The sequence below is a fragment of the Ornithodoros turicata genome, chromosome 2, assembly GCF_037126465.1.
Source record: "Ornithodoros turicata isolate Travis chromosome 2, ASM3712646v1, whole genome shotgun sequence".
Lineage (NCBI taxonomy): Eukaryota > Metazoa > Arthropoda > Arachnida > Ixodida > Argasidae > Ornithodoros > Ornithodoros turicata.
Window position 1 is genome coordinate 123,516,717 of NC_088202.1, and position 17,332 is coordinate 123,534,048.

General features: G+C 45.8%; 1 protein-coding gene across 1 annotated transcript in view; it reads right to left on the reverse strand.

Annotated features, from left to right (window-relative positions):
* Positions 1-16,908: 16,908 nt before the first annotated feature.
* The window catches only part of LOC135386036 (beta-mannosidase-like), a 32,703-nt gene continuing 32,279 nt past the window's right edge, over positions 16,909-17,332 (reverse strand). Inside the window, exon 17 of the mRNA XM_064615752.1 lies at positions 16,909-17,260. Coding sequence (XP_064471822.1) covers positions 16,973-17,260 — 288 coding nt within the window. The 3' untranslated portion in view covers positions 16,909-16,972. The remainder of the gene's footprint in view (positions 17,261-17,332) is intronic.

Genomic DNA, 17,332 nt, shown 5'->3' on the forward strand with positions numbered 1-17,332 from the left:
ACAGCATGGAAATCAAGGGCATTGGAAGGTGGGGGTGCAGTAGAACCACGGTCCATTGATAGGGACCGTTGTTGAACCTAGAATTCTAGGTCACCGTAGCGGGGGCCTAATGAACGTGCCCCAAGTATATGCTTTATCCCAGCAAACCACACACGTCTTATTGGTGATATCCAAAATAAGTCGCAGATGTCTCAGACATCTCAACGTCCACCAGATATCTGTGGGTTATCCATGGATTGGTCCAACTTAGGTCGGTAATGTCCCAGACATTGTAATGTCCTTTCAATATCTAATGGACATCCCAAGCTTCCCATATCTAATGGACATCCCAAGGTTCATGTCATCACAAAACACATTTTGGTGCACTGTACACATTTAGAAACTGCTTTTGGAGAAAAGGACCAGTGCATGGCGGACGAAGCTCTGACAACTTTGCGTAACAAAGCTTTCTTTTGCAGCATGTTTTTATGTGCTCCAATGACGCGTGCTTTTTACAGCTTTCAACAGCTCTCACATAGAGTCGACCCGCGTTTATCCGGACGGCTCCGTTTCCTGTAAAAATGTCCGGATAGCGGAGGAACCGGATAAGTGAAACACGAAAATCCAGAGTGGCCCTAGGACGTCTTTATTGACCATTACACAGAAAAGTATTCATTGTCATCTGTTTCATTCTAATACACGCATCCAGTTCTTGCAAACCTTTGCTAATGGCATTAGCTTGCGAAATATTGTTCTGTTGCTCGAAAAAATGTTCTCAATGCAGCCCGCACATTCTCTACCGTCACGGCTGGTGCATCCCCGCTTTCATCATCAGATTCTTCTTGAACACTATCGGAAGCGACGGCACTGACGATGTCGTCATCTGTGATTGCAGCGCAGGGGTCCTCGTTGTAGACCTTCTCAGTCTGAAATGACCAGACTGCTCAGTGGATTATTTTTGTGTAACGCGCAAAGTCGGGAAGGGAGAAAATTCTTCCTAGCAACACCCTCTTTGTGTCAGTAAAAAGGAGGCCACCACCAGGGTTGTCGACCTCGCTTGACTCAGACTTGACTAGGTGTGGGCCAAGTGTTGAGGCTTGTGCAGTGACGTCATATTTGGTCACGTGACATTGGAAAACATATTGCAGTCCGAAGTCACAGTAGGAGGGCATGTCGTGAGTCGTTGCGGTATGCGTGCAATTACGAGAGAAAATTGTAAAAACATACGCTGCTGCCTCATTCGGCCCGAAGAAAGACGTCTCTGAAGCATCCCCATGTTTTCCCATGTCACGTGGCTCCAAGGCGCGCAAAGGCTGCGCGTGACGTCACGTGTGAAGTCACTTCTGTTCCCTGAAATTCTCGTCCGTGTCCGGAAGCTGAAGTCCGGATAAACGAGGGCGAAATACATGGGGAGAAATCCGTCCCGATGCTTTTTTGTCCGGATAAACGGGGGTCGTCTGTATTTAAATAACATGATGTTGAAGGCGCAGTCCTTACTTGCCAGTGAGAACCTTTGCTGTTGCGAATCGCAAATAGCTAAAAAAAAAAAAAAAACGCAGCAAGGCAACACAAACAAATAAAATAAAAACTCGTACATCACTGTAATTTCATTTATTTTATGTTCTATGACCAATAACTGATGCTGCATATATATCGTCCTCGTATGTCAGGGATCGACTACACTAGTGTATGTTAGCAAAAATTGTGGGGTAAATTTCAAACTGCGCATGATAATGTGTGTTGACGTAGTACACAGCGTCATGAGTAGAGCGTGAAGTTTTGGAGAAATAATTTTTCCTAAATTGAGGGCATAAAAATCGGGTAAGAAACGTGCTCTAAATTAATGCAAATTTAGATGGAAAAACTTGCTGTATGATAATTCCTGAGAAATTTGGGGCAGTTACTCCAACTAACTGTACCGGCTTGCTACAAAGGGTTATTTAACTTGCTGCCAAACAAGTTAGTATGCATTCCTGCAGACTTGCCAGTGAGGGCAATTTGTTAGGTAAAAATCGAGTTTCACCCTAAAGAGGCGACCTTCAATTCAGGGTGCAAATTCGGGGAAGAATCGAGTTAAACCCAAAACTTCTGGGCCTAGTCATTAGCTCTGTCTGCATGCAGGGGATAAAAACCTGTCTTTACAACTGGTCACCGCAAACACGGTACCTATTTCAGGCTGCGCGGGGAACCACTCAAGGTGGGACATTGCACTCGACAATGCGGGCAAAATTGATACACTGTGCATTCCACATGGGGATTGTTATTCCATGTGAATGCCCAGTGCAATATATCTTACGAATCATGTGAGGTTAGAAAAGCTATTACAGTAAGATAATGCTAAATCATTTGCACATGAGGAAATAAATGTTGTTACTTATTTATTTACCTTTTATCAAAATGCTATCTGGGCAATGTGGTCAAAAGGTTTATGCCGAGCAACTGCTAATATTGTAAAACCTAAATTAATGGTTCGAAAGTTAGCAAGTGAGCTACTCATAAGATAAATGTTACAAACTGAGGACTGAAGCAATTTAGACACATGGTGGATTTGCTGATTACAGCCTTGTTCCACTTATAGTGTGTCAGGCACATTCCTATTCCAGAAGTGTAAATGTAATGTAACGAAGTGTAAATGTTTAGATACACATCAGCCTTTGTGTGGCTAGATAAAGTTACCTTGTGATACGGCGCATAGATGTATGATGACGATATTATGCAAGGTAAAACTTGAGATGTAATAAATAATTCGCAAATCCTTATTGCGTTCTCTTATTTGCTATCTTACCACAAAAACTCAAACAAATCACGTCATAAATATCGAATTAATGCTGATCCCTGAAAGTGGCAAAAGAGGAGTCACACAAACAGGAAATATACACGTTGTCCCAGCTAAGCTGGAGCTGGCTTTAAAAAATGACAACAACAACAACAACATAGATGAATGAATGGATGATGATGATGATGTGGGATGTTTCCCTGCGTTGAGTGCAGGGCCCTACCCCATTCCAAAGAGGTTCACATGAAAGGATGACGAGGGAAGGAAATCCCTACAGTTCGTGAAGGAGGCCGGTGGCCCTTAGAAAGGAAAGAAAAGCGTCAAGTGCACGGCATTGATGTCCAGGGTTACTCCATTGGCCGATAACTTTGCAGATGTTGAATGGCCTCTGATCCAGCATTTCAAGTTGACATTTAAAGGCCCGTCGCTCGCGTATACGTACTGGCTGCAGTCTTCGAGAATGTGTCGGATTGTTGGCGGGAAACCACAAGTTGTACACAGCGCCGTGTTGCTGTGGCCCAGCCTATATCGGAGTGCAGGGGTGAATGCGACGCTAAGTCGTAAACGACCCACGAGTGACGTAAAGAGGCGAGAGAAACCGCCTGGCATTTCAAATAAAAGCGTTGGGTCAACAGCATACAGAAGCGACCACCGGGTGATGTCATGACACCATTCCTGATGGGCCCAAGGCGACGTCAACGCGGAAAAGAAGGAGCGCCTATCCCCATTCGAAAGTATGATGGGGACTGCTGAGCGGCGATGGTGAGCCGCAGCAGCTGCCCGATCCGCTACTCCATTGCCTCTTATTCCAATGTGGCTTGGGACCCATTGGAGGGTGAGCCGGTGGCCCCTGTCTTCTAAAACCTTGAGCGTCGTCAGGATGTTCACTACCACCGGAGCCAAGGAGCCACGGATGCCCATGTTGTCTATGCACTGCAGCGCTGCCCGCGAATCTGTGTAAACCACCCAGAGGCGGGGGATGGTGATCCAAAATAGACTTTAGGAATAGCAGGATGCCATACAACTCCGCAGAGGTGGCCGAGGTACGGTGCGATAGGCGGAACCCACGTGAAATTGACTCCTCTGGAATTACTGGATTTTGCTGCGGTTCCGCTTACGAAGCTTCTGTACCAGTGGGTGACGGCGATAGTGAGCGCGTAGTCGGAAAGTTTCTCTCTTGCGGAGGACGCCAATTGGGAGTTCCCTGGCTTCGGCTACCACCATCCTCGTCTCAGCGCAACGCGGAACGCCAAGACAGGTCCGCAAGCTGCGCGCCAAGACGCAACGGAGCTTGTGTTCGGACGTCCGTGATAGTCCGTGCAACACAGGAAGGCTGTAGACTACTGAGACACGAACCAGCGCTTTGTGGAGTGCAAGAAGGTCCCGCTCAGTACATCCCCAGCGCTAGCCGGCAAAGTGACGTATCACATTTCCCCAACGTTGCGCCTTTGAAGTGAGATAGTCAATGTGTCTTGCCCACGACAGGTTGCGGTCCAACACAACACCGAGGAAAAATTAAGGAAGTACTGAAGTACTGAAAAACTGTATAACCTGTATAAAGTATTGCGTGAGTGTATAGGATGCTGCACATGCACATATGTTTGTACTAATATATAGTCCGGGTGGACCTTACATATATATGTTATCTCGGTGGATTCCTGAGTTTCTGTACGTAGGCTGTACAATAACCCGTGGAATACAAGGTACCAAAAGTTCACATTGTAAACAGGTTAAAACACACAATAAATATTATTTGCTGGTACACAGTTGCCGTGGTCTCTACGCACTCTACAAACACTAAATATCTCATGCGCGGAATTTTTAAAAGCAAAATATGTACGATACTCATAATCTACCGTATATATCCAAATATCCGTGACAGACGTCGCAGGGGCTTTCAGTGGATCTACAAACACGGCAGAAATGCTAGTCGCTGGAATACCGCATGGATGTAAAACGGATCTGTGGCAAACTCCACTGGATATCCAAACGTCCCGAGCGAGATATCTCACGGACATTTGCCGGATGTATCTGGTTTGCTGAGATCCAATCCCAGTAAACCACCGATGTCCCATGGACGTCCTGAAATGATCCCGAAGTTCTGATTCGTAAGAAATGTCCCGTTGATGTAAATAAAGACGTCATTCGAAACGTTCTAGCGTTGTCTAACCAGGATGTCTTTTCATGATATCACTGGGACTTCGAAATTGCGTCCCGATCGGACGTTGATTTAGAAGTACAATAGAGTCATATTTTCGATGCTAATTATATTTTTGCAGCCTTATGATAACGTTCAACAGCGTGCAGCAAGAAACTAAAACAGTGATGCTAATATTTAGTGGTATGAAACCATGGTACCAAAGTGGCAACATACAAATATTATTCATCTGAATTTACAAAGAAATTCCTAACCCCAGACAGAACATCATCTCCTACGGACGTCCGAAATAGATCCCATGACCATATCCGAAAACTGACCTCCGTGGGACTCTGCTCGGATATTTATGGAGGGATATCCGTAGCCGTATATCCGCAGGAGGTCCTGTTGCTGTTGTTTCACGGATTGTCCGAATCAGCTCCGTGATGGGATGCTGTACGGATCACGTATTTGAAGAGAGAGAACACGGGACGATGTAGCACTGCAGAAATTCGAGTTTCCATGAACCAACTCACATTCTCAAACTACATGAGTAAGAAACAGAGACCGACTTAATATGCCAAACAATTTCTCATTTCGCCGTAGCTCACCCTTCATTTCGACTCACAGGCGAACAAGGCTCTAGAATGTGTAGAAGCTCGCGAGAACACCAATGTACAGTGTCTGTTCCCTGTTTGGAAGTGAATGCAACCTCATTTTCAAAGCATTTCGGGAGAGTGGCCCAATCTCTTGTTGCTGTTTCTTCTTCTTTTCTTTTCTTTTTTTTTTTTTTGAAACGCCGCGCTGATTTTCTCTTATGGGAAGCAAAGCGGAGCAACAGAAAGTGAAACGACCGGTGAATGTGGCAGATGTTAAAAAATGGCGGAAACAGGCTTTATATTTTACTACGCGGCGTATACTGACTTCTGAAAAATAAAAAACTAACACGCGCTCGAGATACACGCTACATCCCAGAGTGCTCCTGTTTATGTCCGCATCTCCTGGTTATGTCCGCAAAGTGGACGTTCGTAGGAAGTTCGAAGCCCGGCCAAGTGGACCTCCGTAGTACATCCGCTGGAGGAATTTCATTATTCTGCGGATATCCGTATCTCCGTGAAAGTATATCCGATGGATATCCGTAAGACAGAATTTTCTGACTGGGACATTGTCTGAGCTTGGCAGATGTACCAAAGTATATCTAGCTTCTGTTTGCCTTTTGCTGTAGTACCAATAAAGGTAGTTGGGAAGGCCAACAAGGTCTCAGATATCTTCTGCAATATCTCAATGTAGAACAGAACACACAAAACTACATGTCTAGATGTGCTTGCCTGCCGGAACGAGAAGACATAACATCATTGAATTATCTCCACAATTCCAACGAGATTCAAAGACAAATCAGACAGCCAGTTCGTTCATTACATACACGTCAGGTAGAAGTTCCGCACTGACGGAATCAGGGGTTTTGCAGAGAAGCTACCTTCGCGACGTCGTGTTCACTATGCTGTGTGGCGAAGACCGCACCCACGGAATAAAGAAGCAATTCAATGAATTGGCTTAATGGATATAAATGCTAAACGCTGATTTTCAATTGATTTAATGTGATCGAACATGTTTTGCACACTCCACCAGTTCAAAGAATACAAAAACCAATTTAAGGAATTGGCCTACAGTATCAATAAAACAACAACAACTTTATTTCTAAGGTTAATAATGGAGAGTTTCGTCGCTAGGGACGATGCTCTACCCCACTGTTGACCGGGCGTCTTTTTCAAGGTTTTACCCGTTTTCAAGGTATGTAGTCAATGTGTGAGACATTCAAGTTCCTACTACGTAGTTATCCGTGCTTTTACCCGTCTTCGCAGGCAACAGACTGTTGATAACGAGAATGCAAGGCTGCTGTCAGACCGCAACCATTGGCGCTGTGTGTAAAGGTATGCGTATACATCGATGCGTACTTCACAGTGACATGCTGCTGTAACAGTGTTTTTGAAATTGCGTTTCTTGCAGGTTAAGCTCACATGACGCGGCAGGCAGGGGAGTCAGTATTCGTGATGAGACGGTTAAAACTGAATCTCGCCGAAGTTGGGTGGCGTTATTTTTTGCGCACGAAAGGCAAGCTGGACGGGGCATCGCAAATCTCCAGGTGTACGAGACACAGTGCAGCATGATCGCCGTTTATCTCAGTGCTTCAACATATTTTTCGTCGTCGCAGTTCGGAGGGTACATGCCTTTGAGTTTACCCCTTGTGGACCGATGCTGTGTCCGTTCATGGACATCATGCTTTCAAAGCCATGTAAGCGCTCAATAACCAGTTGCGGAAAAATGCTTGTCATGTTACGCTGATATAATATCTGGTGAAGTGATACGATGCTATGACGCTCAGTTTCATACGAAATAAAGTGTTTGATCTCATGTTGCTTGTTTGTGCCACTGATATGCACTGTTGTGCGGTGTTGATGTAATGTTCAGAGAACGACAGTAAGACTGGTTAAGGCACGGGGAAAAGGCCCAATAGAGGTCCGTCAAAGGCCGTCACTGACGTACGACGGACTTCTTTGGGACGCGCGCGGATGGTATTTTGGCACTTCTGAGTACATCCCAAGTATATCAAAATTATGTTTCAGGATGTCCTTAGGATGTTTTTCTCGTCCTGAGTGTAACATTATATGGACGTCCTTGGGACATCGGTGGTTTACTAGGATACGACGATATAGAGGCTGCTGTGAAATTTACCCACATGTAGCTCTCCTGTATGATAACATACATGCTGAGAAATTTTCCCTAGCCACAGTGCCCCAGTAAGCCTGGCCACGTGTGGATGTGATGTGAGCCAGGCATTCCCAGTAAACCAGAAATACCCCAGGTACGTCTCACAAAGGTCGCACACGTCGTATATGTCCACCACGTCTATGCGACGTTACCTGTACGTCCACAATGTGACTCCGAAAAGTGTCTTACTTTCTATATCCCAGGGACATCTGGTAGACGTAAAAAAAAAAAGAGCAAGCTCGCGTTTTTTTGTTTTTTGAGAAGTCTAGGACACGTGACCCTGAGTGGCATGACGTAAGCAAATAGAGAAAATTTTTGAGTTTACTACTTTATTTACCAAGTAATCACATTATAGACAGTAGCTTGAGTTAAAAATACGATATTTGTCAGCATGTCAGGAACGTTCGCAGGTATACGCTGACGTCGTTTGTGGACTCACAGGTTAACTGCAAACACGTTGTCACCATTGCAAACGTGATACGCCACGCTACACTTGATGAAAATGGAGGTTCTTTTTTTTCTGCCAATAAATCCCCCCGCGCAACTTCTGCAAGTATAGTGCAAGGTACGGCACTTATGCTGGTCACACAGTGTTGCTGTACTATGATGAATCTTGTACTGACACAAACTTAGCCATAATGTAGAGTGACGAGAGCATTTTGATATATCTCATCAGAAGGTGTAGCATCGCACTGGATAGCAGTGCAACATCTCTGAAAGAACACAATTATATTAACTAAAATCAATGATTTAAGAACATCCTGTGAATATCCAAATATCCCGAAGTTACATCGCTGAGACGTTCGCTGATACGCGTTTTTCCTTCACCCCCAATGTGAGAGGGTGAAGGAGCACAGTGCCGCCTCATGCGTCGAAGATGAGCTTTAACTTGCGGAAACAAAACAAAAACACACGTATCGGGTGACGTTATCGGAACTGCCCTTATCTTGGGTTGCATTTTCGTTTTCTTTTAATCTTTTTCTAGGACGCAAGAGGCGACAGGGTGCTCTTTCATCCTCTCACATTGGCGGTGAAGGAAAGACGGGGCTCCGAAGATGCGCAATGAACAAAATACAGAAAAAAAATGGTGTTCCTTCACGAATTTTTTGCGGACGATCTACCGAACGGATTTTTGTTCTGAAAACGGCTACGATATCAGGTGACCGAAAGGAACAGATGTTCTCATTGCGACAACTTCGAAGGTTTTATAATTAAAAAGTTAGTTAACGATTTTTAGGTAATTAGTCATTCGACGGTTGAGCAACAGATGGCCAAGATCATCCGCCGACCCAGAGATGATACAAGTGAAAACAGGATGTCTATAGCCCTTAGTTTTTTTAATGAAAAATCTGTATAGTCACATGGAAACTGCGCTATCAAGTAGCGCAGAAGACACGCCAGACCCTCACTGGCTTCGTAGCTAAGGACATTATACCGCCGCAAGCCCCATGGTCTCTGCCGGTACCGCCGACTTTCGTAAGCCTTCCGAGCCTTCTGGAAAGAAGAGATCAGGTTCCCCCTCAAGTCCTTCGAGCCCATTTTCATGCTCTGGTAGACGAGAAGTTTTCTACGTTCACGGCAGCATATACAGATGGCGTACCCCGAAACAACAAGTCCGCCTCAGCATTCGTCATACCATCCGAAGGCGTAGTGCAAGGACGACGCCTTTCACATCCAACCTCCTCAACAGCTGCGGAACTCATGCCATCCTTTTCTTTCTACAACACATCGCTGACTTTACCTCGCGGGCATGGGCAGTCTTCACAGACTCCAAATCTGCAGTTAACGCTATTGAAAATTCCGGCATACGAGGTCCATCCGCACCCCTGGTCACAGATGTGTTAATGGCTTACCAAACTGTCTACGCAGCAGGACACGGGCTAGTTCTCCAGTGGGTTCCAGCCCATTGTGGTGTCGTGGGAAATGAGCAGGCCGACAGCGCCGCAGAAGCAGCACTCTCGTATCGGAAACGGACCAGTATTGTTCTGCTGAAAGGAGACCGTCGTTCCATTCTGCGACGCCTCGTGACACCCCTGGCTTCCCGCCAATGAACAACCGACATTCTCCCCCCATCTATGTTGAGCAGAGTTGATCCAACGCTCGCTTTCCGCATGCCACGAAACACCTCTCGTCAAGATGCTGCATCAATCCACCGAATGCGACTCGATGTGGCCTTTACAGCCCAGTGGCGTTACCGCTTGAGACAAGTTGACTCTCCCACCTGCTGCCACTGTGGTGCTCTAGAGGATCTGGAGCACATTCTTCTTCATTGCACACACTACTAACCTTCCCCGGACCTCACTCTCCGAGTCTCTTTGTCAGCAGGACTCTCGCCCCTTCTCCTTCTCGAAATTGCTTGGTCCCTGGCCCAATCCAGCCCAGCAACGATCAGCGCTCAAAGCCCTTTTGACATCTCTGGGCACCATCGGACTCCGATCGTTATTGTGAAGGGGCTCTGTATTTTATACCCCACATCTCCACCAGCAATGGGGTAAAGTATCGCCTCTGGCGATGAATCTCCCCACTCTCCTTCTGAAAATAAAGTTGTTGTTGTTGTTTGAAAATGACTGGCCATTGCCCAATGCTCGATGCTGCAAGCAGCATATTTTAGCATATTTCAAGTCATTCACTGTATAGCACACGTGTAGCAGTTTTTTACCATTTGGTCGCGGTATACAGAAAGTTGTTAACGTACAAATCCTTACATAAAGTATAGATAATCATGGACAATGGCGTAGCTGAAGACATTTCGTCGGCCAGTGGAACAACGAGGGTACGGCAACAGAAGGGACGGAGATGGATGGGCCGATGGACTGTGAAAGCGCGCCTGTTATAAGAAAAATAGGCGAACCACACAGTATCAGTTGTTGAGTTCAATGAGGAAACGGTGAAAACATATCACATGGCAAAAGAGACGCGAACAGCCGACCGACTGATGACGGCACATTCTGCGGATGAACATCTGGTCTCCGCTTAGAAGGCGAGCATGTATTTCAGTCGCTCTAGGTACCTGTAGTAACGAGAAAGTGATGCTTGACGATGACCAATATCGCACAGATCCAACGCTGCTACCCACCCAGACAGAACACTTTATCCTGCGGACGTCTGAAGTAGATCCCAATGTCAATATCCGGAAATGGATACCCGTCAGACATATTTGGGAGCTGCATAGATGGACGTCACTGCCCGTATATCCGCAGAATGTCCCATTGTGGCTGTCTCAAGGACTGTCCGAATCAGGTCCTTGACGGGATGTTTCATAGCGATTTTATTGCGAATGCGACAGAATTAAACGTGCGTGTAGCACCGCGCAAGTTTACTTTCGATGTCCACGACACGGGTCTCGTTATGCCGGATGGCCTGCAGGTTGGGATGGAACGATATTGATATTCTGATCGATATTTTATGCATGCGATATTATTGGTACTTTTAAAATATCGACATTTGTATAGATATCGATATTACATCGATATAGATATCGATACGCATGCTGACAGAAATATCAGGAATTCGGTGGCTTCTGTGCGCGAACAGGATGTGAAAAAAGGAGTGGGTCAACGAGTTTACTAACCAAACTATACTGCATCGCCGCCCTCTCTCACTCTTGATTTGTTTTCGCTTTGCGGTGAGGAAGGGTTGGGGATGGGGAGACAACTAAACAACACAATGCCCGCATTTCCTGTAAAGATGTGATGCACGTTAGGAAAAACTGTCTAGTTTCTAAAAGTTTGTGGATCGTCCGGGGCTGCATTTCGTGCCGAACAACTCGTCGGAACGTGCAGAACGAGTTCACCGAGCGCGCAACGTACACAGTAGCCGAAACCAATGATTTTCTGTTGCTGGCGTGACTCCGTCAGCGCAAACATCTGTGGTTCTTGGTCGGGCGTGAAAGGAAAACGTCCAGAGCCGCCAGCTGGTCAGAACAAATGAATGGTTTTATTTCCCGCGCCCCGCACACCTAAAGTATAGACGGCACGGCACTACGGCGTCGCCGTCGGTGGAGCTCGGGTGGTAAAACGGAGACATGATAGTAGGTATCGTGATAGTGATAGCGATAGTAGTAGATAGTCAGCTGCGACGTAATTCCGGCGAGGTTGATTTGCCACTCCACTTGAGAGATCCACACGTTCGGGTTGGCGTGCCAGAACGGCGGAAGCTTCACGGATACATGGCCAACGTGATGACGCGACCTGGCGTTGCTTAGATCCGGGGCGCTGGCGTCATCCATTGTTCGGGTCAACAGATGTGTGGTCCTCGGTCGATGGCGTGAAAGGAAAACGTCTAGTGCCACCATCAGATCAGAACAATTGAACGGTTTTATTTCGTGCTCCCCGCGCACCTAAAGTACAGCCGGCACGGCACAAGAGCGTCGTCATCGGTGGCGCCACACATCCACTCATCAAAGAACAAAGCAGGAGGAGGCAAACAAACTGGTGCGGATCCGAAGAGGGCAACAACCCAGTAAACCACTAATATCCAGGAGACGTACCAAATTGGTCTCAGACGTCGTGGATGTCACGCAAGTCCTGAAGACCTTTACTGGATGTCCAAAATTTACATCCCATTCGTCTCTCATACAACGTTCCCTGGATATGCTATGGACATATCTCAGTCGAAAAAAAAAAACGATAGAAAAATAGAACAAATAACAGGGCTGTCGTATATATTGGGACCTTGTCGTCTCTTATAGATATTTGTCGTGTGTCGTTCTGACGTCTGTTGCACATGTCGGTCGCGTATCGTTTCGTTGTCTGTTGTAAATATCTGCTGTGTGCCGTTCTGTCGTCTGGTGTGCTTTGTTGTGTCATGTGTATCCTGTTGTATTGTTGTGTCGTGCACTAGTTTTTGCTGGTTGCGGAATGCTGTTATCTTAGTAACAGGTATGAACTATGCATAATTGCATGCAAACATACAAGATGAGGGAAAGCCTGTGTATACATGTCTTCCTATTTTTAGAGCCGAAGGACTGACTCTCTCAAGTCATTAAGTATTTTTCAGAGGATAGCATTCCTAGATAGGTGATGAAAGGGGGTGTGATCGGGCTCTAGTTTATAAAAGTGTCAAGTTTTTTACACAATACCGCACAAGGTGTTGTAAGCAGTGTTCGGCAGTAGGTTACTTGTAATCGGTTATCAATGAATTATACTGGGACTTTAATAAATTATTTCTTAAATAACGAATTTGAGTTTGAATAGTTTGCATGTGGTACCTGTCCCTGAAATTTTGTGGGGAAATAGGAAGTTGTAAGGTAAAATGTTGTTGCACGTTACTTTTAGTTACTTTAATGTTCGTATTTCTCTTAAAGTAACTGCATGTATGCTGCAACAACTTCGTTCCTTTAGAATTTCCTGTTTCTCCTCTACATATAATCCGAGTAGACGCCCATCGCCTTTCACTACCTGACGCCAACTTGTATTCGAATTGATGGTCAATCTTAACTGCTTCGAAGTAACTTCATTCTCCAGGACAGCTCACAACATCATGTAGACTGTGTGAAACACGTAAATGATACTAGCATGACTTTTAAAAGGCAAAGTTAAACCTGCTACCACATACGTCCATATATCCTAAAAAGACGTTCCCGGGATATTCACTGGATCTAGAAATCACTAAGAAGTGCTAGTCCACAGAACGTCTCTTGGATGTCAATGGGCTCTTTGGCAAAGTCCGTGGGATATCCCAACGTTAAAAATGGGATGTCCTGTAGACATTTTCTGGATATATATGGTTTGTTGGGCCCAGTAAGCCAAATATGTCCGAAGGATATCCTGGGGAAGAACTAAATTTAACATTCGGATATCCAGGGGATGCTTGTGAACGTCCCCTTCGTGAATGTCCCCGTTCACGTCCGTGGGACGTCCAGGGGAACAGATTTTCTTCCTTATTTTGCAGTCCGGGGGACGCCCCATGAGTGTCTTGTGTTGGATATCTGGACGTGAATGGGACGTTTACCGTTTCATATCAAATTAGCTTGTACCTATACTTATTATTACATTTTTGTTATCTGTGCACGTTTTAGTGCATCTTAAGTGCAACACACACGGACAAGAGGGAGACACACATACGCTCCACTCGCAACTCAGTTTAGTAGCAAAAGGCACATAGACAGGAAAAAAAGAAAGACCATCCAGAAAATCTCTATTTCCAGACCATCCATTCTTTCTTTTTGTTCCTGTCTATGTGCCTTTTGCTATTAAACTGAGTTGCGAGTGGCGCGTATGTGTGTCTCCCTCTTGTCCGTGTGTGTTGCGCCTTAAGATGCATCAGTTTTACCAACTAGCCCAACTATTGTTGTTGCACGTTTTAGTAACAGTTTTGGATAGTCTACATCTTTTATTTGGACAACTGTGGCGGCCCATGGACGACGACTACTCGCCTCTGCTGCCGCGCGCTACTGCGCCTGGCAGCCAGTTCTACCAGCACCGTCCTAGCGTGAGGTCACGCACATCTGCCCGCCGGGACATTCTATCATCGCTGGTGAGGACTCATGTAGAGGGACACCACCTCCTCGACATTTGGTGACCCGAACAACGAACACCATGTTCAGCGTAATTCGGTCATTCACCATCCTAAAATTTTCGTCAAACCAGCAGCGAACCACCCTCTAGCAGGAAGACGCACCGGGACCACTGTTCCACCGGGGACCCGCAGGGAGACCACAGTGAGTGGCACCACAGTGGACCATGGGAGACCACAGTGGCACCACCTGACCTGCGTATCCCATTGAGGGTGAGGGGTGACAGTTTGTACGCGCATACACATATGTGATCGAGTAAGAGCACTACCTATGGAGGGGTATGGTAGCCTCTTTTGGCTATCACGTTTCGGCAGTCAGCAGACGTTCGGACGTCAGCAAACGGCAGTCAGCAAGTCGGCAGACGTTTCGGCAGTCAGCGCTGCCTTCAACAGGACGTCCTGTTGAAGGCAGCGCTGACTGCCGAAACGTCGACCCCTAACTGTAACTGTAAATCTATTTCTAGTACCTCCCCCTTAATTATTAATGCAATAAAAGTAGCAACTGTTTTTAATCCTTATACGGCTTCCCAAGTCTCATTACTTGTAGTCTATATGTTCTTCGGGTCCATCTGTACCCAGCTTTCCACACACACACACACACACACACACATATATATATATATATACTATATCGATATTTTGAAAAGAACTATTGATATATCGATGTTTGAAAAGCCGTCACGCCATTACTTGAACAATTAAAAAAAGTTGCCCTAGTTTTATAGACGACCTTCGTTGACAAACATGTGGCGTCACGAGAAGACCGGTTCGAGGTTATATTTCACTGTGGTGGGCAAGAAGCGGGAAAAATGCGCCGGCTGATAGGGCGATCAAGCTGATAATGCCCACCAGATGCGTGGCGGCGAAACGTAATCGATGACGTACGGGTGCAGGTCGTCTATTATCTTCCATGCGTGTTCCCAAGCAGCATAATGTACTGAAAGTCAAGTGCAATGGGGGTGGCCTGTATGTGTCTTATCAATGTTCTTTAGTTTCACCAGTTCGTTCAAGGCCTTCCACCTACCCGTCCACCCCTATTGCACTCGACTTTCAGTACATTGTGCTGCTTGGGAATTACCACTGAGGCACGTGATGAAGATGCCGACGAACAACGTGCATTACGAGGACCAATGACGATATTTCATCAATTATCGTTATCGCAACTCACCAAATCCCTCTTCTGAGTAGTGGCTTCGAAGAGGGCAACATCCTTGAGCTTGAAGAAAGATTGACACAGAGACGAAGGACACGCCGCGGACAGCCTCAAAAACCAGTAGACAGACATTTACTGCACATGTGGACATAAATACACATATGGGGACAAGGATAAGAGGAGTACAACGAAGGCAAAAGGTTGGAGTCTACCTGACCCAAGAGTCACTAAATAAGCGATGCTTAAGTATTTAGTTCCTCTACCCGACCCAGCTAAAAGTGGTTTAAAAGGGTCAGTCATCCCCTCGGACAGAACACTTGACTCGCTCACGCAGACCTTTGTGGTGGCAATGAGAGCAGATTCCTGAAGGGTTCGCGATAAGGCGTGCATACATTTCAGCCTTGGTTTGTGTCAGAAAGATTGGAACACAATTAATGAAAGAATTTAGGGGAGAGCAGAGGTTAATGTATATGGTACATTATTGCTTGGTTGGCTTATGTGATTTTAAAAAGGCAAATGCAAATTTTCAACCTCAGGTACACACGTTTCAACGTTTTTGGTTTAATAAATACAGCACACTCCAAAATACATACTATCGTCAACATTTGTAAATCTTAATTGATTGATTGATCCAGCATTTTCCATAATGGACAACAAGCGCATCGTTTCAACGTTTTACAAAGCAAAAAGAAAAAAGGAATTAAAAGCTTCCACGGGACCACTAAGCCCAAAAAGCTGATTTCGAAAGGCACCAGTGGCGCTTCCTTCCCATATTGCTTGTTCTGTGATCTTCCGTAAACAGGAGAGTCCTGTACGCCTCTGAGTCAAAATGAAGGGTGACGTGTACAAGTTTAATTTGATTACGTACACAAACAACACCTGAAGTGAGGAATCGCCTGGAGTATTAACTCACCATCAAAATAATGTTTTATTACTGCTTTTGGTATTGGACATTCAGTAGGTCCATATCCGCAATGCTACACCATCGTGTGTTTCTCCCTCTCTCTCGCAAGAAATGCTCCATGTGGCATCCCGTCCGGGACCCCATTCGGCGAATCATTGAAACAACCGCGAGAGATGTTCGATGGACATCCATTTTCGTATATGGACATTGGGATCTATTTCGGACGTCCACAAGTATTAGTGTTCCCTTTCCGTTCAGTGAGCGAACAAAACGTGCTGGCATCGTGCTAGCGTCGGCGCACCAGCTATTGAGCACAGTGTTGAGCACAGTGTTGGCACAAGATCCACGAGTGCGATTGGTATGGTAAGGAGGGCAGTCGCTACACTGTGTTCAGTAAGTGCAGTGCCTAACTCAACTCTCTGATGTCAAAAGAAAAGCAGAACTGGTTTCTGAACGAGGACGAGGTGTTGTGAAAAGGACCACAGAGTAAGACGGCAAAACCAACCTGAGATGGACCTTCCCGGTGAGTGTGTCTGTGTCTTTTGCCACTGGTGTTTTATTCAGTCACATACAGGCCCAACTTTGGACTTTTCTAAGGCGAGTATTACTCGACACATTGCAATCTTCTGATTTCGTTATTGGATAGACATTAAACATATTTACAGAGACATATGTGCAAAAATTCCATTTCTTTAATCGCAGCAAGATTACCCATCACAACGCAGTTTTCATAGAACACTATAGCAATGTCGTTGCTTCCCGCGCTGTCCGTATGCTGGCAGTGGCAGTGTCCGGAAGGGAGACTGCCGTTATCACAGACCTGAGGTAGTCTGGCGTGATACCTTCCCGTGTAAAGAACTGCAGGCTCATCGTTGGTTCCAACATCACGAATCCGTTGTCTGAGAAGTGGCCAGTGACATTGTGCGCATCCAGCCACACAAACAAGGCAATAAAATTCGTGGCTACAGTTACGTTGAAGCCTTTCATGCCGCTATTCCCGGCAAATGGGCCACTTACGTTGGTTATCTGAAGAGGAGAAAAGGAATTATCTGTACATTTATAGTGTGCTCGAACTACCAAAAAAGCGGTCTAGCTATA